The sequence below is a fragment of the Moschus berezovskii genome, chromosome 4, assembly GCF_049115385.1.
Source record: "Moschus berezovskii isolate FMDL1 chromosome 4, NW_MosBer_1.0, whole genome shotgun sequence".
In the NCBI taxonomy this organism is placed as follows: domain Eukaryota; kingdom Metazoa; phylum Chordata; class Mammalia; order Artiodactyla; family Moschidae; genus Moschus; species Moschus berezovskii.
This window is the reverse complement of record NC_142463.1, coordinates 111,662,003-111,684,948: the sequence shown is the minus strand read 5'-3', so window position 1 is coordinate 111,684,948 and position 22,946 is coordinate 111,662,003. Positions and strand designations below refer to the sequence as shown.

Genomic DNA, 22,946 nt, shown 5'->3' with positions numbered 1-22,946 from the left:
CAGCATGGATTAACTGTTGCCTGACTCTTCTCCCAGTGCCCCTGGTCTAGTGACATTGCTGGTTTCCCCTTTCCAGGGTCCTCCTTCCCACTGCCCATCACCCACATGGTTTTTGTAACTAAAATGTTCCCACACTAGGACTTCTCTCATGACAGTTGTAAGGACCAATTGGAGAAGGGGATTGTGACATGCTCTCCATTGCCCTAACAGCAACCAGTGAACGAGCAGCCAGTATTTTAATTCAGTATAAATAGTTTCTGACCACAGGATGCATGAACCACATTTATGCTGATTTGTCTGCTATTCAGTGGAGTAGGGAGAAAATAAAACTAGTTTGAATACTCTCTGGTCTGGGATACTGCAGAGAAGATTTTGGAAGGAGTCCAGACTAGGTTTCAGAAGACTTGGTTGAAGCCACTAAGATGGACAGAGAAAGGGGTTGTGATTCGGGGGATGTGTCTTCAGCTTGTTGTCAAGAGTCCAGGTCTTGCCCTTTGATTAGCTCTGTGACTTTTTACAGGTAAAAAATCCCTCTTGGAGGAGGGTTTTACATCCATAAAGGATTTAATATTCTGTACCTGACTACCTTAAGTGCACAGTCATGGAGCCAGTCCTGTGGACCCAGCTTTGGGGCTTTCTGCCTGAGCAACTGAGGGAGAAGCCTCAATGGGAAGGAAAAGGAGGTACATTAGGAGAATGGTGCTGCTCCTCCAGAACATGGGAGGTGAGAGTCTCAAATAATGTGGGGTATCAAGCATGGGGAGAAGAAGCCAGGGCCTGACCCTCAGCCAGTTGTGTGCAGGCTGACACAGCTAAGGCTGTGGCCAGGAGGAGTGTGTAGATGTCTATCTCTTCCCCTCTGTGAGAGCAGGAACTGAGCTGGCAGAGACTAAAGGGAAATGCTTGGCTGTTGTACAATTTCTGTACAGGGTCTGGCTTTGCCTTGGGTATATAGGGAGCCCTGGTGACAGCTGGGAAGACCATACAGATGCAAGCAACAGGTAAATGCCAATATTTGTGTTAGGATGTGGGAAGTTCACACTTCCCCGAAAGAACTTTGTTCCTTGCCCACAGCTTATTATATAGGCAACTGAGATTTGAAGTTTCTGAAAAACCAGAAAATTTGACTCATTAAATAGAAAAGAGACAGAGCAGCCACCAAGCCAAGATGGGGCTTTGTTGTAGTTTAGTCTCTAAATCGTGTCTAACTCTTTTGTGACCCCATGAACTATAACCTGCCAGTCTCCTCTATCTATAGAATTTTCCAGGCGAGAATACTGAGTGGCCTGCCATTTGCTTCTCCAGGGGATCTTCTTAACCCGACACTGAACTTGCATCTCCTACATCTCCTGCGTTGGTAGGCAGATTCTTTACCCCTGGGCACCTGGGAAGACCAAGGTGGGGCTTAGCCTAGCCTTTTTGCAGTGCATGACTTCTGCACCTGACCACAGCCTGGCACTGGTGAGCTGGGCTGCCCGGGGCAGAGCAGCTACCCCAGGGAATCATGGAAGAGTATGTGAGAACTCCAAGCTGGCTGTGACTTCACTGAGTGGGGTCTGTCCAACAGTATGCCAGGCACATCACAGAGTGAGATGATTTATACATTCATTTTTAAATTACTTATTGAGTGTGTAGTGTATATGCTGGGGATGAGATTAAAGGGGTATCTCTACACTGACAGAGCTCGGGCTTCCCAGGTGGTGCTAGTGGTAAAGAACCCGCCTGCCCATGCAGGAGACATAGACTGAACTAACATGCTGGCCAGTGGTCAACTAGAAACAAATTTGTTAGCTCCACCCTGAGGGTGGGAGGCTGGGGCCCAAGCTTTTCTCTTGCAGCTACCTTCATCAATATTTCCTCTGCAACTGAACGGGCTGGCAGGCAACCTGCAATGAGGCCCTGCTCAGAAAACGCCCACCTCTGCTGGGCCTCCTGGCTCCTGGGATTCATCAGTCTCCTTCTCGGTGAGTGGCCTGGGCTCCTGGGGAGGGAGGGATGTCGGATAAAGCCAGCAAATCAGGACCCTACCACTTGGAGGGCTCTTTAGGTTTTGATGTCTTTGTTGAACAAAAAGGGAAAACAACTCTGTTATAAGTTTTGAAATGCAGTGTACTTGGTTTAGAGCCCCAGAGTGCAAGGAAAAAATAATATGGCCTTTTGATTTTGTGGCAAGTCTGGGACCCCTGAGCAGCCTTGTCTGCATTAAGAGGACCATTTCCAGGGAGGTGAGGTTGCTTCTGCTGCAGTAACAGGGAAGACAAGAGAGCCTGCCCAGGGTCCTGGGGAGAGGGAGGGAGACAAAGAACATGGTTACTTGGGGCAGAGGACAAGGGAATGAAGTACTCCTGGTCTAGACTCAGAGGGGCCCTGGAAGCTTATACAAGACATTGTGGAGGAGGAGGCCGACTAGAGCCCCAGGTCTGAGCCAGAGGAAGCAACTCTAGTTAGGCTCCTTGGGCTTCTCTACTAGAAAGGGATAGTGAACACACACTCTCCATCAGGGTTTGGGGTGCAGATCCTAGCAGATCTTCACAAAGAGAGGATCCCTGCAGTTTCCAGTTTATCTCACAAGAGTTTATAAATTTTGCATTCCACCTCAGTGTTAGCTTTCACTTCAAAAAGTTGAAAAATTACCTACCAGTAAAACAAATTCTCTGGGAGGATGCCCTTTATAATGCAAAGCACTGTTTTAGGACAAAATGCTAGAAACAATGAATCTTTACCTCTATTTGGAAATGAATGAACAAGATGGGAAGTTTCTGTACAGTGGAGTATTATGAAGCCTCAAAAAAAAAGTCTACCAATTGGCTGGGAGGTATTTCTAATTTTTGATAGTGTCAGATGCATGGATTTCCATCAGTAAGATGCAGATAACTATATATAATAAAATCCTAATCTTGTAAATGAAACAGTAATCTTTGATATTTAAAATCATCTATATACCCACATATTTATGAGAGTAGGAGAAAATGCAGAAGAAAATGTACTAGATGACTAATAGGGGATTAAAATGGGGAAAAAGCATGGAGGTGGGAGAAGAAAAAGTGGAGAGAATAAGGAGTTGAGCAAAAAGAGGAACAGAAAGAAAAAGAGAATGTCCTAAAGAAGGTTGTGTACCAAGCAATTATCCTCCAATTAAAAATAAATAAATTTGGAAAATTCACAGGAAAGGTGTTAATACATCTTTATGAAAGATTAGACATTTGTACATAAAAAATTAAATACAAATGAATGAAGAAAATATAGTAGATTGTGAATTCTGGATAAAATTAAACAAATTAGAGAGCATTTGTAAAAACAGGCCAAGTTATATTGTTAAAGGGCATTGAATTAAGGACTATATCCCATTTAACTAGATTGCTTCTGTCTACAGTAAAATGTAGACTTTCTTCACTTTTCCAGTGTTATTTAACTGCAAAAATATGTTCAGAATTAGTCTTATCCAAAGTCTGGGACGAGAAATTCACAAATAAAAGAGATGGAGACAAAGTGAGATAAAGGGAGAAAAAAAGAGAGAGAAATGGTTTGAATTTCTCTTGTTAGAGATCAGACGATTGGCACACAGAGAAGGAAAATGACTTTCTCAGGGTCACCCGGGATCTGGGAAGGAGTGGAATTTGTTGCCGCCTTAGCCCTAACCTCCACGGTACTGAATGAGATGGACACTTCCCAGTGGAGGTTGGGCATCCTAAGTGAACTGGAAGAGGCATCTTTGGAAGGAACATTAAACTGCTCTACACATTTGGAGGGGTGGGTGGTGAGAAGTGATGCTTTGGGTGAAGTATCTTTGTCTTTATCATTCTTAACATCTTTAACCCTTTTCTGGACATGAGTTTGGAAGTAGTGGGAAAGGAAGCTTGAAGATGAGTTCATTTCACGCTGTAATTTCCCAGAGACGCAGAAGCTGCTGGTGAGGTCCTGCAGAGATGCGCTCACCTTAGCAATAGTCTCCTTCATGCCCTCAGTGTGTCCCTGTGTCTACTGGCAGAACACAAATAAGCAAGGTCCCTACCATCACTGGCATCTAGAGAGCGTCATGGACACAGAGGAGACAGTGCAAAGGTGCAGGTGGGTTTGGTTCTGAGTTGAGAGAAAACGGCTATTGATTTCCTGGTGCAAAGACAAAGGGTCAGAAACGGGAAGAAAATTTTATGCTGATTTTTAAATTTTATATCATTTAAATAAACTTTATCTCTTGTATATAACCACACCTTTTCTGGCTTAATTTTCTTCCTCAGGATTAGACCTTTTGTAGCTCACAGTGCTCTTACTGTCTGCCTTCTTTTTCTATGTCTTCTTTCATCTTCCTCACAGCTGGTGCTCACCACCAGCTTCTGAGTCCATCCTCCCTGCAGCATGAGGGCTGAGCCTCCTCTCTCCCTGATTCCCTCATTTCCAGCAAGTGTAGGGTCTGGTGGGTCTGCTGTTTCTCTGCTGGCCAAAAGTCCCTGCTCTGCTGTGTCTGCATGCTAAGTCACTTCAGTCGTGTCTGACTCTGCAACTCCATGGACTGTAAACTGCCAGGCTCCCTTGTCCATGAGATTCTTCAGGCAAGAACACTAGAGTGGATTGCCATGCCCTCCTCCAGGGAATCTTCCCAATCATGGGATCAAACCTGCATCTTTTATGTCTCCTGCATTGAAAGGCAGGTTCTTTCCAGTGCCACCTGGAAAGCTACCCCCTGTAATTACTTGCTTCCCATTTCCCAGGAGAGAAAGTTGGAGGATTAGCCTCCAGAAGCTGCTCAGATCCTGGTGATAAGACAGCAGTGCTGGGAGAGAAGCCCCTGGGGAGGACAGGGACAGGGTGGGGAGCTGGTAGGAGCTCCTGCAAGGGAGAAGCTCTGGGCTGGGAGAGGGGAGCCCTGGTGCCAGGTGTGGCTCTGCCGTGTGTGACCCAGGACAAGTTCACCCCTTGGGAGCCTTCTCCTCTGTGACAGGAGAGGCCTGGGCAGACACCTCCCTAAGGCCCTTTCCAACCTGACGTTCTGTCCCCAGAGAGGACTCTCCTGTGTGTATGTCAAGGCTCTGCTCTGCCTCTTCATCCCATGTTGTCCTAGTCCTGTGTCATGACAGGGACTACAGCAGTGAACCTGCTCAGAGTTCCTTCAAAGAGGAGAATCAGACCATTACTGTGGTCACTCTCGGCCCTGCGTGGAATGAGGGATGCTCTTCTTCAAAACATCCCCTTTGGAATTCAGTCTGGCCCTCTGTTTCCTCTGTTTCTGCTCCTGAGAGGGGTGTTTAGACCACCTCCTGAAGACATCATCTTTCACAGTCTATGGAACTTTGTTTGCACACCATGCTCTGAAAGTATAGTAAAGCACTATTAAGCCTAATGTAAGGCTCCAGGCCTGTGAGGGGAGCTGAAGGGACTGGGATGGAGGCCTGACCCCAAGGAGATACCTAATTCAGTGAATAAGTGATTAAATAAACACAAAGAAATATCTGAAATACACACACACACATATATATATATATATATATAAATACTGGCCTGAGTCATTCTCTGCTTCTAATGAGAGCCAGGAATGGGTATAAGTACAATAGAGGAAGGCAGGCTTAATATGAGGAGAACTTACTCATTTGGAGAGAGAACTTTTTTCCCTGGCAGGCAGAGGCCAATCCAGGTGGATCCTGACCTTGTAGAAAAAGAAAATTATTGTTCCCTTCAGGATAAGGCTGTTCTGCATTACTTTCTCTGGTCCTGTTCTGTCCTAGCCTGTATCCAAAAAGGACAGAGGGAATCTGGTCCCTGGGGCCTGTGTCTAAAGAGGGAGGGTGGGCTCTGGATGGGGTGGCCCTGAGGGGAATGTGCCCACTGGTCTCAGTTCTGCAGGAAAGTGATCGAGAAAGGCCCACTGCAACCTCTCAGGGTCTGGCTAGGGAAGTGCTGACTCGGTGGCAGGGACAGCAGAGCTCACTGAATGATCACTTGCTCACTCTCATATTCTAGTCCCTGGCAGTTAGCCAGGGCCTTGTGACCAGTGCTGGCCAAAATGCAGAGCTGAGAACATGCTACTTCTGGACAAAAGTGTGATTCTCCTGCTTCCCCTCCCTGCTGTGAGGCTGGGAGCCTGTGAGGACGCTGTGAGCTCCATGGAAGTGGTGGAGCTTCCACTCTACGTGACAGGATCCTTCCCTCACTCTCTCATGGGGACCTGTGGTGGGGGGTATAAACTCCTCTTGTTCTAAGACCTTGAGGTATTTTAACTGCTAGTTACACAGCACAGCCTAGCCTCTCTGACTACCACACTGCCTAGAAGCAAGAAGGAGAACAGCATTCATATTTGTACTAGGTATTTACTGTTGTATAACCTGTCACCCCAAAAGTTAATGTCTTAAAACCATCAGCTAGAGTGTCACATTTTCTCTAGGCCAGGCCCCAACTTGGCCCTCTGGCTCAGGGTCTCAAACTGAAATCAAGGTCTTAACTAAGGCTAGGTTAGAACCTGATGTTCAGGGTCATCTGGGAAAGATCTGTTAGCAGGCAACTCCTGTGGCTGTTGGACTGAGGGCCTCAGCTCCTCCCTGGATGTTGACCAGAGGCTCCCTCGGGTGCTTGTTACATGGGTCTCATCAGTAGGGCAGCCGACAGCACGGCAGCTGGATTCCTCAGAGCAAACAGGGAGAGAGTGAAAGAGAGAGAGTGTGCGAGTGTAAGCAAGAGGGGAGTCACAGTCTGGTCTACTCTAACATCACGGAGTGACATCCATCGTGTCTGCTGCGGTCCATTCCTGACAGCAAGTCACTAGGTGAGGTCCACACTCCAGGGAAAGGGGCTAAACAAATGTGCGAGCACAAGGAGGCAGGGATGGAAGGAGACATTTTAAGCACCTTCTACAGTTGTCCACCTAATTTGTGCCTGAAAATGTGCTGGGTGCTTTTCACTTGTGATGTCATTTAACTTATACTGACCTTATGAGGTCGGTAAGGAAATGTCACATCAGCAAATTTATGTTACCTATTCAACGTTAAACTTCATTAGAAAGAGGACTTGATCCCAAAAGTTGTTTCAATTAATTGTACTTGGCTGTCTTACTAGAATCAAGGAATTATCCTGGGTGGATTTCTTTACAAAGAGGTTTGTGTGTGTTCTTTCCTTTATTATTGATGAAATAATCATATGTCCAGTTTCCAATCCTTTAGGCATCTGCTGCAATGGGGCCAAGAGTTCTGGTGCACGTGGTTCTGGAGTTCAGGATTCTGGAGCCCATGTTCCCCTGCAGGGGATCCAAGGAGCTTCTGTGTTGTTTCATGTGATCAAGAAGGAAGAAACTGAACCAGAGGAGATCTCATGGGGCTTTGGCCCTGAGTCAAACTATGATATCCTGCTGCGAGTCCGCCATGGGGAAAATACTCCAACCTGGGTCAGCCTCCAGGACAAGTATCAGCAGAGGGTCCATGTGCCCAACATCTTGTCCCTGAAAATTGAGAACCTGACCTGTGAGGACAGTGGACAGTACCGGGCTCGAGTCAGCTTCCCTGGAGGATTAGAACTTACCCAGATTTTCCACCTCACTGTCTATGGTAAGTGACACCTCCTCACCATGGCTTCCCTCCTGCTTTTGTCCTAAGAGGGTCACATAGACCCCCATTTTGTAAGATTTTATTTAGACCCTAACCATCAGATTCTGTTTTCTCACCCAACAATAAGGTGTGCGTGTTAGCCACAGAAGGAGAGAAGACTTGAGATTCTGCTCTCAAGGGAGAAAATCACTTCAGTATTTTGAGGGAGGAAAATGGGAATTTATACGGTAACATTAATTGTTCTTTCTAAAACTTAGTTGCTTAATTTCTCTATTTGTTTCCTGTTACCACAGTAACAAACTACCAGAAAAACTTATGGCCTTAAAACTTCTCAAATTGATTATCTTACCATTTTGTAGGTCATAAGTCAGACTTGGGTCTCATGGGGCAAAATCAAGGTGTTGGCAGACCTGTATTCCTACCTGGTGACTCAGGGGAGAATCCATTTCTTGTCTTTCCCACCTTCAAGTAGATATCTGATTTCCTTGGCTGGTATCCCCCCTTCATTTATCTTCAAATCATCAAATTCATCTCATATTGCATCCATCTGATCTGTCCTTTTGCCTGTCTTTTTCACTTTATTTCTGATGAGAAGTATTTGTTTTTACAGTATGCCTTTTACTGTGATCTGTGACAAATAAACTAGATTCAACATTGTAGATAATATGACAGCAACAACAGGTTGATAGCAACAAGCAAATTTTTTATAAAAATTTAAGAAGTCTTTGAACATCTGCAGTTGCCAAAATACATAGATACAAAATACATAGATATATCAGATGGGCTCTTACATTATAATAATGTTTATATTAACTATATAGTATCATTTTTCAAAAGAACTGTAGGTAATTTTCATATATATGTATGTGTTTGTGTGTGTATGGACTTCCCCAGAGGCTTAGCAGTAAAAAAGTCCACCTGCAGTGCAGGAGCCACAGAAGACATGGGTTCTATCCATGGTTTGGAAAGATCCCCTGGAGAAGGGCATGGTAACACACTTCAATATTCTTACCTGGAGAATCCCATGGACAGAGGAGCTTAGCAGGCTGTGGTCCATAGGGTTGCAAGGAGTTAGACATGACTGAAGTGACAGAGCAAGCACATATACTAGTGAAACCGTCACCAAACTTATGCCAAAAAAATCAGATTCATCCCTTCCAAAGCTTCCTCCTGCCTTCTTTATTTGATTGTTGTTGTTGTTGCTTATGTAACAGCACAAAATTTAAGTGTAGTCTACAGTGTTATTAATTATAGGCGTTAAAATTACTTTTATGTATATTATATAGTATCGTTCAGTTCAGTTCAGTCGCTCAGTCGTGTCCGACTCTCTGCGACCCCATGAATCACAGCACGCCAGGCCTCCCTGTCCATCACCAACTCCCAGAGTTCACTCAAACTCATGTCCATCGAGTTGATGATGTCATCTAGCCATCTTATTCTCTGTCGTCCCCTTCTCCTGCCCCCAATCCCTCCCAGCATCAGAGTCTTTTCCAGTGAGTCAACTCTTCACATGAGGTGGCCAAAGTATTGGAGTTTCAGTCCTTCCAATGAACACCCAGGACTGATCTCCTTTAGAATGGACTGGTTAACTTTAGGCAATATGCCATAAAGTAGGTCTCTAGGATTTATTCATCTTGTGTAACTGAACCCTTGTACATTTTGACTAATACCTACCCATTTCACCCTCCTCCCAGATCTGTGCCAGAACCCTTCCACTCTCTGCTTCTATAAGACTGATAATATTAGGCTCATCATATAAGTGGTTTCATGTAGTATTTGTTCTTCTCTCTCTGGCTTATTTTTCTTAGTGTAATATCCTACTGTTTCATCTATGTTTGTCACAAAAGGCAAAATTTCCTTCCTCTTTAAGTTTGAATAATATTCTTCTAGATGAAAGTGAAAAAGGAGACTGAAAAAGCTGGCTTAAAACTCTATATTCAAAAAACTAAGCTCATGGCATCTGGTTCCATCACTTTATTGCAAGTGGATGGGGAAAAAGTGCAAATAGTGACAGACTTTATTTTTTTGGGTTCCCAAATCACTGCAGACAATGACTGCAGCCATGAAATTAAAAGATGCTTGCTCCTTGGAAGAAAAACTATGACAAACCTAGACAGCGTATTAAATAAAGCAGAGGCATCACTTTACAAACAAATATCCATCTAGTCAAAGTTATTGTTTTTACAGTAGTCATGTACAGATGTGAGAGTTGGACCATAAAGAATGCTGAACGTTGAAGAACTGATGCTTTCAAATAATGCTGGAGAAAAGTCTTGAAAGTCCTTTGGACAGCTAGGAGATCAAACCAGTGAATCCTAAAGGAAATCAACACCAAATAGTCATTTGGAAGGACTGATATTGAAGCTGAAGCTGAAGCTCCAATACTTTGGCCACCTGATGCAAAGAGCCAGTTCTTCAGAAATGACCTGATGCTGGGAAAGATTGAGGGCAGGAGGAGAAGGGGAAGACAGAGGATGAGATTCTTGGATAGCATCACCAACTCAATGAACGTGAGTTTGAGCAAACTCCAGGAAACAGTGAAGACAGGGAAGGCTGGCATGCTGCAAATCCAGGGGTTTCAAAGAGTTGGACATGATTTAGTGACTGACCAACAACGATATTCCTTTGTATGTGGCTCAGAAGGTAAAGCGTCTGCCTACAGTGTGGGACACCCGGGTTCAATCCCTGGGTCAGGAAGATCTCCTGGAGAAGGAAATGGCAACCCACTCCAGTATTCTTGCCTGGAAAATCCCATGGAAGGAGGAGCCCGGTAGGCTACAGTCCATGGGGTCGCAAAAATTCAGACATGACTGAACGACTTCACTTTCACTTTCACCACATGTTTATCATCTCACCTGGCAACAGATATTTAGGTTGCTTCCATGTCTTGTATATTGTAAAAATGTTCCAGTGAACATGAAAGTGCAGATATATTTCTGATATCCTGATTTCAAGTCCTTTAAATATATACCCAAAGTATAATTGCTGAATCCTAGAGTAGTTATAAGTCATAGTCAAAGTTACGGTTTTTCCAGTAGTCAGGTATGGATGTTGGGCATGGAATAGTAGTCAGGTATGGCAAGTCCAATACTTTGGCCTCCTCGTGCGAAGAGTTGACTCACTGGAAAAGACTCTGATGCTGGGAGGGATTGGGGGCAGGAGAAGGGGACGACAGAGAATGAGATGGCTCGATGGCATCACCGACTCGATGGAGGTGAGTTGGAGTGAACTCCGGGAGTTGGTGATGGACAGGGAGGCCTGGCGTGCTGTGATTCATGGGGTCGCAGAGAGTCGGACACAACTGAGTGACTAAACTAAACTAAACTGAACTGATGGTGAGTCGGACCATAAAGAAGGCTGAGCATTGAAGAACTGATGCTTTTGAGCTATGGTGTTGGAGAAGACTCTTGAGAGTCCCTTAGTCTGCAAGGAGATCAAACCAGTCAATCCTAAAGGAAATCAATGCTGAAAATTCATTGGAAGGACTGATGCTGAAGCTGGAACTCCAATACTTTGGGACCTGATGCGAAGCACTGACTCTTTGAAAAAGACTCTGATGCTGGGAAAGGCTGAAGGCAGAGGAGAAGAGGACGACAGAGGATGAGACGGTTGGATGGCATCACTGACTTGATGGACATGAGCTTGAGCAAGCTTGGGGAGTTGGTGATGGACAGGGAAGCCTGGTGTGCTGCAATCCATGGGGTCACAAAGAGTCAGACTCAACTGAGCGATTGAAAAACAACCAGTTATATTTTTAATTTTTGAGAAACTCTTTACTATTTTCCAAAATGGCTGCACCAATTTACAATCCCACCAACAGTGTATAAATATCCCTTTTTCTCTACCCCATCATCAACACATCTTTTTTTTCTTTTTGATAGTAGCCATTGCAACTTGTATACTCACTGTGGTTTTAGGCTTCCCCTGTGGCTCAGCAGCAAAGAATCTGCCTGCAATGAAGGAGACACAGGAGATGCGGGTTTGATACCTGAGTCAGGAATATCCCCTGGAGGAGGAAATGACACCCTGCTCCAGTATTCTTGCACACACTGTAGTTTTGATTTTCACTTTCCTGGTGATTAATAATGTTGAGTGATTTTTCATATACCTGTTGGCCATTTTTATGTCTTCTGTTGACAAATGACTATTCAATTCATTTCCCCATTTTTAACCAGATTATTTAGGTTTTTTCCTATTGAGTTGTATGAGTTCCCTTAAAAAATTGAGTATTGAGTAAAATAAAATCATGTAAAGTAAAAATAAAATTATGTATTGAGTTCCCTTATAAAATTTGAATACTAACCATTTATCAGATATATAGTTTGCAGCTATTTTCTTCCATTTTTTAGGTTTCCTTTTCACTCTATTGATGTTTCCCATGCTGTGCAAAAACTTTTCAGTTTAATATAATCCCATTTGCTATTTTTGCTTTATTGTCTGTGCTGTTGTTGTCATATTCAAGCAATTATTGTCAAGGCCAGTGTCAGGAAGATTTTTCCCTTTGCTTTCTTCTAAGAGTTTTACAATCTCCAGTATTGCTTTTAGGTCATTAATCCATTTTCAGTTTATTTTGTGTATGGTGTAAGGGCTTAATTTCATGCTTTTTCATGTGGATATCCTGTTTCCCCAGCACTATTTACTGAGAAGACTTCCCTTTCCACATTGTGTTTTCCTGGTTTCCTTGTCAAAGGTCAGTTGACCCATATATGCATGGGTTTATTTCTGGGGTTTTTATTCTGTGCCATTGGTTCTGTTTTTATGTCTGTACCATACTGCTTTAAAAGCATTGTGATTTAATTTGAAATAAGGAAATGTGATGCCTCCAGTTCAGTACCTCATAATCTAAGTTGCTTCTGCTATTTGGGATCTTTTGTGGTTCCATATGAATTTTAAGATTTTTTTCTCTTTTTGTAAAATCTCCCTAATTATATTCACACAGTTTGGATAGAACCTATGTTGCCTTGGTACTGTGAGCATTTCAACAATATTAATTCCTCAGATTCATGAACATGTAATGTCTTTCTCTATATTTGTGTGTTTGCAAATTTCTATCATCAGTATTCATAGTTTCTATTGCACTGATCTTTCAGTCCTCGGTTAAGATTATTCCTAGGTATTTTATTCTTTTTGATTGTAATGTAAGTGAGATTGTTTTCCTGTTTTCCTTTTCAGATAGTTCATTGTAAGTGTATAGAAGTGCAAAAGATTTTCATATGTTTATTTTGCGTTCTGCAATTTTGCTGAAATCACTTATTAGTTCTAAAAGGATTTTTCTGTGGAATCTTTAGATTTCTCTACATACAAGAGCATGTCATTTGCAATAAAAATAATTTTACTTCTTCCTTTCCAATTTGCCTTTTATTTCTTTTGCTTGCCTGATTGCTGTTGCTAGACTTCCAGTCCTAAGTTGAATAGAAATAGCAAACAGACACACTTGTCTTGTTCCTAATGTTAGAGGAAAAGCTTTTAATCCTTCACCATTGAGTCTGATGTTAGCTGTGGACTTTATATATGACTTTTATTGTGTTAAAATAACTTCCTTCAATTCTTAATTTGAGAGTTTAATCATGAAAGAATATTGGTTTTTTGTCATATGATTTTTCCACATCCATTGAATTATTGTGTGATTTTTATCCTTCATTGTTTTAACATAGTATATCACATTATTGATTTGCATATGCTGAAACATCCTTGCATCTTTAGATTAAACCCCAGTTGGTCATGGTGTTTGATCCTTTTAGTATTTTGTTGAATACCATTTTCTAGTATTTTGGTGGAGATTTTGCATTTTTGTTCATCAGGGTTATTGGCCTATAAGTTTTTGTGTGGTGTGTTAGTTTGGCTTAGGATATGACAACATCTTTAAATGTGTTCCCTATACTACTATTTTTTTTGAAAGAGTTTTAGAGGGATTAGATTAATTCTTTGGTATGTGATTTGATAAAATTCACCTGTGACTCCATTCAGTCTTGGAATTTTCTTGTTGGAAAGTTTTTGATTGCTGATTAAAACTAATTATTTGTTATTATTAATCTTTTCGAGTTGTGTATTTCTGCTTTTTTTTTTTTTTAAGAGGAAAAGAGACAAGATTATTGAGGGACCTGTGCCCCTCCCCTACCATTGCTGGAGAGAACAAACCAGCATGTGCGATTCTTCCTGATGACCATCTCTGGGGCTGGCAGGCCAGGCAGCCCCCTAGGTCCCTCCTGTGTCCCTCAGTCTTCAGTGACAGCCCAAGCACCTGTGTGGAGCAGCTTGCTCAGCTGCAGCCAACTAGCGCTCCTGCTTTGGGCCTGGGAGAAAGAAGGTAGCGGGGTGCTGGCTGGACCCTCTGTTCCACACCCCTCTCCTGGGCCCCAAGGCCCTCTCAGCTGTGAAAGGTGAAAGTGAAGTTGCTCAGTTGTGTCCGACTCTTTGCAACCCCATGGACTATAGCCTACCAGGCTCCTCCATCTGTGGGATTCTCCAGGCAGGAGTACTGGAGTGGGTTGCCATTTCCTTCTCCATGTGTATTTCTTCTTAATTCAAGCTTTATAGCATGTATGTTTCTCAGAATTTATCCACTTTTTTCAGGATTGTCCAATTTGATGGTATATAATTGTTCATAAGAGTTTCTTGTGATCTCTTTATTTCTGTGCACCAATAATCTCATTTTCTGATATTAATTGATTTTTCCTTATTTTTTTCTTGTCTTGCTAAGGGCTAGCCAATATTGCTTATCTTTCTGACACACTCTTAGGTTCACTGAGTTTTTTATTGTCTTTCTAGTCTCTATTTCATTCATTTCTGCTGTAATCCTTATCACTTCCTTACTTCCACTAACTTCTGGCTTAGGTTTTTCTTTGTTGTCTAGTTCCTTGAGATGTAAGCTTAAGTAGCTTGAAACCTTTCTTATTTTTTATTGTGTTTATCACTATAACATTTTTTCTTAGTACTACTTTTAAAATTTATTTTTTAATTGAAAGTTAATTGCTTTACAATGTTGTGTTGGTTTCTGCCATACAACAACGTGAATCAGTCATAAGTATAAATATGTTCCCTCCTTGATCCTCCCTCCCACTCCAGCTAGCCCACCTCTCTAGGTCATCACAGAATACTGGGCTGAGCCTGCTGTGTTAACTTCCCACCAGCTACCTATTTTGCACATAATAATGTATATATCGCAAAACTACTCTCTCAATTCATCCCACCCTCTTCTTCCCCGACTGTGTCCACAAGTTTATACTCTACTTCTGCATCTCTATTCCTCCCTGCAATTAGGTTCACCAGTATCATTTTTCTAGATTCCATATATGTGTGTTAATATGCAATATTTGTTTTTCTCCTTCTGACTTACTTCATTCTGTATAAGAGGATCTAGGTTCATCCACTTCACTACAACTGACTCAAATTTGTTCCTTTTTATGATTGAGTAATATTCCATTGTACATGTAACAATTTACCCAATCATCTGCTGATAGATATCCAGGTTGCTTCCATGTCCTGGATATTATAAATTGTGCTCCAGGGAACACTGGAGCACATGTGCCTTTTGGGGGTTTTTTGTTTTGTTTTCTCTTTTTGGAGGCTAATTACTTTATAATATTGTATTGGTTTTGCCATACATTGACATGAATCTGCCCCGGGTGTACATGTGTTCCCCATCTTGAAACCCCCCCCGCCTCCCTCCCCATCCCATCCCTCTGGTTCATCCCAGTACACCAGCCCCGAGCATCCTGTATCATGCATTGAACCTGGACTGGCTTTTCATTTCACGTATGATAATATACATGTTTCAATGCCATTCTCCCAAATCATCTCACCCTCACCCTCTCCCACAGAGTCCAAAAGACTGCTCTATACATCTGTGTCTCTTTTGCTGTCTCATATACAGGGTTATCATTACCATCTTTCTAAATTCCATATATATGCATTAGTATACTGTATTGGTATTTTTCTTTCTGGCTTACTTCACTCTGTATAATAGGCTCCAGTTTCATCCACCTCATTAGAACTGATTCAAATGTGTTCTTTTTAATTGCTTGTATATTTTGAAGATTAATCTGTTATTGCTTCACTTGCAAATATTTTCTCCCGTTCTGAGGGTTGTCTTTTCATCTTGTTTATGGCTTCCTTTGCTGTGCAAAAGTTTTTAAGTTTAATTAGGTCACATTTGTTTATTTATAAATGTCATCTTGTTTAATTGTTTTCTGTTTTGTAGTTCTTTTGCTCCTTTCTTTCTCCCTTACTCTCTTCCCTTGTGACTTGATGAATTTTCTGTATTAAGGTGCTTTGGTTCTCCCTCTTTTTCTTTCATGTATCTTTTTTGGGTGTACTCTTTGTGGTTACCATGCAGCTTAGAAAAAACATACTTACAACAGCCTGTTTTGAACAACTAATTTAATTTCAGTCACATACAAAAACTCTACACTTTTACTTCCACTCAAACACACATTTTATGTTATTGTATCACAATTTAAATTTCTATATTTTGTACTAATTAGCATATGTTTCTATTACAGTTAGTCTGAATACTTTTGTCTTTAACTGTCATATCAGAGTTAAAAGTGGTTTATGCACCACAATTATAGTATTATTGCAATATTGCATATTATAATTATCTATGAGTGAGATTTATATTTTCATATGATTTTGCATATTTTCAGCAACTTTTTATTTCAACTTTAAGAGCTCCCTTTGGCATAGCTTATAAGGCAGTTTTAATGAGGAAAATCTCTCTCAGTTTTTGCTTGTCATGGCAAGTTTTTATCTCTTCTTCTTTTTTAAAGAACATTCTTACCAGGTATAATAATCTTGGTTACCAGTGGGGTTTTTACAGTACTTTGAATACATCATTCCATTCTCTCTTGGTCTATAATGTTTCTGCTGAAAAATCTGATGATATTCTTATGGAGATTCCCTTGTATATGATGCTCTTCTCTTGTTATTTTCAAAAGTCTGTGTTTGTCTTTGAGTTTTGAATATTCAGTTACTATGTGTCTTGATTTATACTTCTTTGATTCTACCACCATGGGACCTTTGGGCTTCATAAATCTGAATGTCCATTTACTTGCTCAGACTTGGGAATTTTTCAGCCATAATTTCTTTAAATAAATTTTCAACATTTTTTATCAGTATTCTCTTTGGCACTCCCATAATGTGTGTACTGATTTTCCTATAGTATCCCATAGACTTTTTTCATTTTTTTTCCTTTTCCTACTCTAACTGGATAATTTCAAATACTCTATCTTTGAGTTTGTTGTTTCTTCTGTTTGATCAAATCTGCTGATGAGACAGAATGATTCAATTTTTAATGCAGTTGTTGTATTTTTAGAACCAGAATTTCTGTTTGGTTCTTCTGAATGTTTTCTTTCTCTGTGTTGAACTTCTCATTTTGGTCACAAATTGTTTTCCAAATTTTGCTTAGTGGTCTGTCTGTGTTCTTTGGTAGTTTGCTGAGCTTATTTAATATGACTATATTGAATTCTTTGTTAGGCAGTTCATAGATCGCTATTTATTTCTGATTGGTTACTGGAGTTAGTTTTGATCCTTTGGTATTGTCATGTTTCCCTGATTCTCCATTCTTGTAGCCTTGCATTGGTGTCTGTGTATTGGAGTAAGCAGTCTCTTCTTCCAGTCTTTTAGGGCTGGCTCTAAGGGGGAAAAAGACAGTCACTGTAAAGCTCAACAAAGTTTGAGGCTTCAGCTGTAGAGACATGTGGGATGCTGGCTACAGGAGTATGTGAGGTTCTGGGTATAGGGTTGCATAGACCACCGTTTGTGGGTATATATGAGAAATGGTTTTCAGGGCCATGTTTCCCCGATGCTGCGATCTCCTTCCACTTATATTTGTTTGGAAAAGAACCCACCTGCCAATGCAGGAGACATAAGAGATGCAGATTTGACACCTGGGTTAGGAAGATCCCCTGGAGAAGGGCATGGCAATCCAGTCCAGTATTCTTGCCTGGAGAATCCCATCAACAGAGGATCCTGGTGGGCTACAGTCCATAGGTTTGCACAAAGTTGGACACGACTCAAGTGACTTAGCACACGTGCACGCACCCTCAAATAATGTCCTCACTGTTCTGGGTGCAGTGAGACAGAAGTCAGCTTCCCAGGCAGTGTCTCAGAAATTATGGGGAAGCTAGACTATCACTTCATTCCCTCTTTCTCCTGTGGGAAAAGTCACAGTCTAGAGGTATCTCTCTCAGCACTGAGTCATTCTGGCATGGGATCAAGGTGATGAGGTAAAACAAAACTGTTCCTACCCTTTCCCTGTGGCTGACCTAGGATTTTTAGTTCATCAAAGCGCTGGAATCCCCCGACTAAACTCTGGAGATCTCATAAAGGTATTTCTGACCATGGACAGTTGTTAAAATCATATATCCTGGTGTCTTGCTGGCATCAGTGACTTCTTTCTCTTTTAAGGAACCTTATGATTGCATTTTGCCAGGGTAATCCAGAATAATCTCATTATTGTAAGGTCAATTTATTAGCAGCTTTCATTCTATCTGCTACTGAATTCACCTTTTCATGTAATGTAACATATCCACAGATTCCAAGGATTAAGACATGGATATCTTTGAGGGTCCATTATTCTACCATGATTTGGAAATCTAGGTGTAGTTAGTACCCAGTGAACACTGTCTTCTCACTCAGAGCTAATCTGTTAATGGCCTCACTCAGAAAAGACACCACAATTTAGCTCTTAAACGCTACATGAGCATAAGGGAAAGTTTACACTGCAATGCTTACTAAGGAAGCCATTTAGCGAATACTATCTTTCCCTAAAGACCCTCCCTGCATGGGAAATATCCTTCTATGGAGAAGATGACTCATAAATCCCCATGGATTTCAAGGCAGCTTGTAAATCTGTCACTTTTCTTCCTGTTTATACCACAATTTCATTGGCATGTTCTAACCACACTTGGAATTGTCAAACCTAGTCGCTACCACTGCATCTCCCACAAATGTCTCTACTTTAGGAAGCTAGTGCCTTTCTCTGGTCTTCCAGAACTAACCAGATGTCCTTCCCCATAAGAGTTGTGCTGTCCCATGGTTCAACTCAGCTGGAGACACAGGCCATGAACCAGACAAGCCCTTCTGTCCCAAGCTTCTTTCTCTTCTGGGAAAAATACAAATTTTTAAAAAAATAATAGGTCCTAAGAAGAAGCACAAGCTGGAATCAAGATTGCGGGGAGAAATATCAATAACCTCAGATATGCAGATGGAGAAGGAAATGGCAACCCACTCCAGTGTTCTTGCCTGGAGAGTCCCAGGGACGGGGGAGCCTGGTGGGCTGCCGTCTATGGGGTCACACATAGTCAGACACGACTGAAGTGACTTAGCAGCAGCAGCAGCAGCAGATATGCAGATGACACTACCCTTATGGCAGAAAGTGAAGAGGAACTCAAAAGCCTCTTGATAAAAGTGAAAGAGGAGAGTGAAAAGTTTGACTTGAAGCTCAACATTCAGAAAACAAAGATCATGGCATCTGGTCCCATCACTTCATGGGAAAGAGATGGAAAAACAGTGGAAACAGTGTCAGACTTTATTTTTTTGGGCTCCAAAATCACTGCAGATGCTGATTGCAGCCAGGAAATTAAAAGATGCTTACTCCTTGGAAGGAAAGTTATGACCAAACTTGATAGTATATTAAAAAGCAGAGATATTACTTTGCCAACCAAGGTCAGTCTAGTCAAGGCTATGATTTTTCCCGTGGTCATGTATGGATGTGAGAGTTGGACTGTGAAGAAAGCTGATTGCCGAAGAATTGATGCTTTTGAACTGTGGTGTTGGAGAAGACTCTTGAGAGTCCCTTGGACTGCAAGGAGATCCAACCAGTCCATTCTAAAGGAGATCAATCCTGGGTGTTCATTGGAAGGGCTGATGCTAAAGCTGAAACTCCAATACTTTGGCCACCTCATGTGATGAGTTGACTCACTGGAAAAGACTCTGATGCTAGGAAAGGTTGGGGGCGGGAGGAGACGGGGACGACAGAGAATGAGATGGCTGGATGGCATCACCGACTCTGTGGACATGAGTTTGAGTGAACTCCGGGAGTTGGTGATGGACAGGGAGGCCTGGCGTGCTGTGATTAATGGGGTCGCAGAGAGTCGGACACGACTGAACTGAACTGAAGAAAATGAAATCTAAATTTTATTCCCTTGTGGATGATTTTTAAGGCTTGTGAAATCTAGTGATGTTGCATTGGGCCTAACACAATGGCCCCTTTCCTAGACTCTTGCTGAATATTTAGCTTTAGGAAAATTATGTTGTAAGTATGAAATGCACCTACTTTCTTTATAGGAGAAGGAAATGGCAACCCACTCCAATGTTCTTGCCTGGAAAATTCCATGGACAGAGGTGACTGGCAGGCTATAGTCCATAGAATTGCAGAGAGTCAGACATGACTGAGCAACTATCACTCACTCACTTTCTTTATAAGGTTTCCATATACACCTTGGCTTCAATGAGTTTATAGATATTAAACTGTGGAATGTAATGTTTTCCACATATGTGAAGTTTAATTCTTTTGTTGCCTCCGACCCCAGAGCCTGTGCCCTTTCCCGAGATTCTGATGGGGTCAGCATCCATCACACCAGACTGGTGCAACATCACCCTGGAGTGCAGAGCCTCTGGGGCCACAGAAGACCTGGATGTGACCTGGGAGAACAAGGGCCTCCCCAAAGAATGGGAGCAGAGAAGGACATTAGAACCAGCCTCTAACTCACGCATCCTGGCTGTGAGCTTGCCTAGAGGCCAGACCCACGCCAGCCTCGTCTGTGTGGTCAGCAACCCAGTGGGAAATAAAACTGCCTCCTTTGACCTTGGGGGAGTCTGCGTCCATGGTGAGTGCAATCTGCCAGAGGGAAGGAGCACTTTCAGAACTCAGACAGCACTGAGGTCTGGGGGTTCAGAGCTTTTCTTCCCACCATTTTGTTAGCACTGCTTTCTATCTGGCCACTTCATACAGGAGTCTAGGAAAAACATCAACTTATTTTTGCTTTTGAGTCTGTCTCACATCCATGACCTACTCTAAACTGCTTGCCGCTGCTAGTCCAGGTAGTCGTTTTTCAGTACCTCTCTCCACCACTATTCAACATTCATTGTGCATTCATCATGATCTTTAGGAAAGTAATCATACTGGGTCATTTGTGGCTTTTCTTCAAGTCTGACCTCCATGGCTCCCTGTGGGATGTCATGGAGGGGCTCAGACGCTCCTCTGTCCACATTTCTGATCTTATTTATACATTTACCATTGAATTCCTTGTTGTTGTTCCAGAATGTGCCCTGTTTTTGCAAGTTTTTGCACTTCTGGACCTGTTGTTTCCTTAACCATCAGCTCTTCTTCACCCTGTGTCCTCGACTTCCTCTCTAATTCTTCATGGAGGATTCTCCACAGCCAGTGCAGATATGTGGGCATGTGAAAATGCATTCACACATGGCCCTGACCTAAGATAGGCCCCATGATTAGTCTAAAAATCTGCTAATTTGTCTAAAAATCTACTGATGTTTGGATATTTTCATAATTTTTTAACAAGGAGTCTGCCTTTTCATTTTGCACAGAGCCCTGCAATGATGCAGCCATCCTGCCTTCAGGTATCAACTCCCTCAGGGTGTCTGTGGCCACCCCATACTGAGTGGTGATTATCTGTTTATGGATTTGTCTCCTCCATGGACAGGAACACTATGAAGGCAGGAGCCATGTTTTGTTCTCCTTTGAATCCCTGTGCAAGCACAAGCTTCTGGCCAAAGTTTATGTAATCAAAGTTACATTGAATGAATGAATAACCTTACCCTGCGTGCGGTCTCACCTTCTGCAAACCATCCTCCATGAGCTGGTGCAGAGGTCTGAAATGTCAGGATCACTTAAAATATCTGTTAATTGGACCTCTACAGAACTGAACTGAACTGAACCCCAAGGCTAGAGTGTCGGGTAATTTTCAATACTCAGCATTACTCACAAACCCTTACTAATCCCTCTCGCTTACATCTCATTCCCTGCCCAGTCCTGCCTGCTGCAATAAGGTGCTGACGCCTCCCAGAGGCTGGCTTTAGATACTGCCATTTCCCAAATGTGGTATCCCTCCTTTCTGGAATGCTGTGCCCACCCTGAATATCTGGGAAACTGGTGTTCCTCCTTCAAGCTGAGTTTATGCATCACCTCCTCTGGGAGACCCTCCCTGAGGACCTCTGTGCAAGGGGTAAAGCTCTGTTTTACTGCAAGCACTCTACTTAGCAGCCTTTGATATTTCCTGAGTCCTCTCCACTGGGTGACTCCATCTTACTCATCTCAGTTCCCCTGGCACCAAGCAAGAGTTCAGGACCTGGTTGAATGAATGATACTACCAGGCTCCTCCCTCATCAGCTTCTGGACCAGGACTCTTTAGACTTCTCCACATACTGTCTATCTTCCTTTAGCAGTGGGTATCTCAAGTTCTCGCTTGACTTTAACTTATTTGCCTTCTCTGTTTGAGGAAAACAGATTCAGCCAGCCAGGCCAGTGCTGACCTCATGCCAGGCATCCTTAGAGCAGTCGCAGCTGTGTTATTGATCCTCGGAGGCGGACTGTGCCTTGGAAGATACATGGGAAGAAGATAGAGACTGGAAGAGGCAGCCTGCCCTTCTCCTTCCGTGACCACATACCTCTCTTTCTTCACTGGATTCTTGACATCTTTTCTCCTACAATTTGTTGCCTCGAAATGTCCCTGCAGAGGGGTTAGTGGGTGTGGCCATGGTTGTGTCCATAGCAGTGGAAGAAGGTACAGATTTCCAAGGCTCAGATTCAAGCTCCACTCTGCCTGTCTCTCAGGTGCAAATCACAAGAGGATGATGATGACAGCACTCAGTGTGCAGCCTACAGGAATCTCTAGAGAGCATGAACAAGGTGAGACTTGGGCACTGGCTTTTCCAGATCTCTCACTGCCTGGCCTGGGTCTGTCAAATCTAGTCACTGATGTTTCTTTCCCTACTTCCTCTTTAACAATTTCTAGACAATCAACAGTGTTAACTAAGAAAATTTACGTTTGGGACGAATATACCTCTGGGCACTTAGGGGATGTCAATAGCATTGATTCTTTTCTGGTCCTTCTAGGGCTTCTCTATCCCTCAGCTGTTTCTGGAACCCTTTGTCTTACATTTCCAGGTTGTCAGGGAACTGCATCTGAAAGAAAAGGGACCTCTCACTACTATCTACAGTGAGGTCTGTAAGCCAGGTCATGCCATGAAGATAATTTCATTGGAGGAAACAGAAGAATTGTCACTCCTAGGATACCTCCACCAGGAACTTGATCCCTGAAGAAACCCGCCTGTTCCACCTGGGGTCCAGTTCCAAATGCCTTTTGTCTGTTACCTGGGCCTCTGTGGCCTTATTACTTCTTCTGACACCTCTCCAAACTGCCCTCCTATTCAGGATCCTCACAGTTGCAGGGTGAG

At 42.6% G+C, this 22,946-nt stretch overlaps 1 protein-coding gene across 1 annotated transcript; it reads left to right on the top strand.

Annotated features, from left to right (window-relative positions):
• The first annotated feature begins 1,526 nt into the window (after positions 1-1,526).
• On the top strand, positions 1,527-22,160 carry LOC148778209 (SLAM family member 9-like). Its single transcript, XM_088835905.1, has 4 exons — positions 1,527-1,964; positions 7,149-7,529; positions 20,063-20,359; positions 21,997-22,160. The coding sequence occupies exons 1-4, from the start codon at positions 1,892-1,894 to the stop codon at positions 22,110-22,112; spliced, it is 867 nt and encodes a 288-aa protein (XP_088692031.1). The 5' UTR covers positions 1,527-1,891; the 3' UTR covers positions 22,113-22,160.
• The last annotated feature ends 786 nt before the right edge of the window (positions 22,161-22,946 follow it).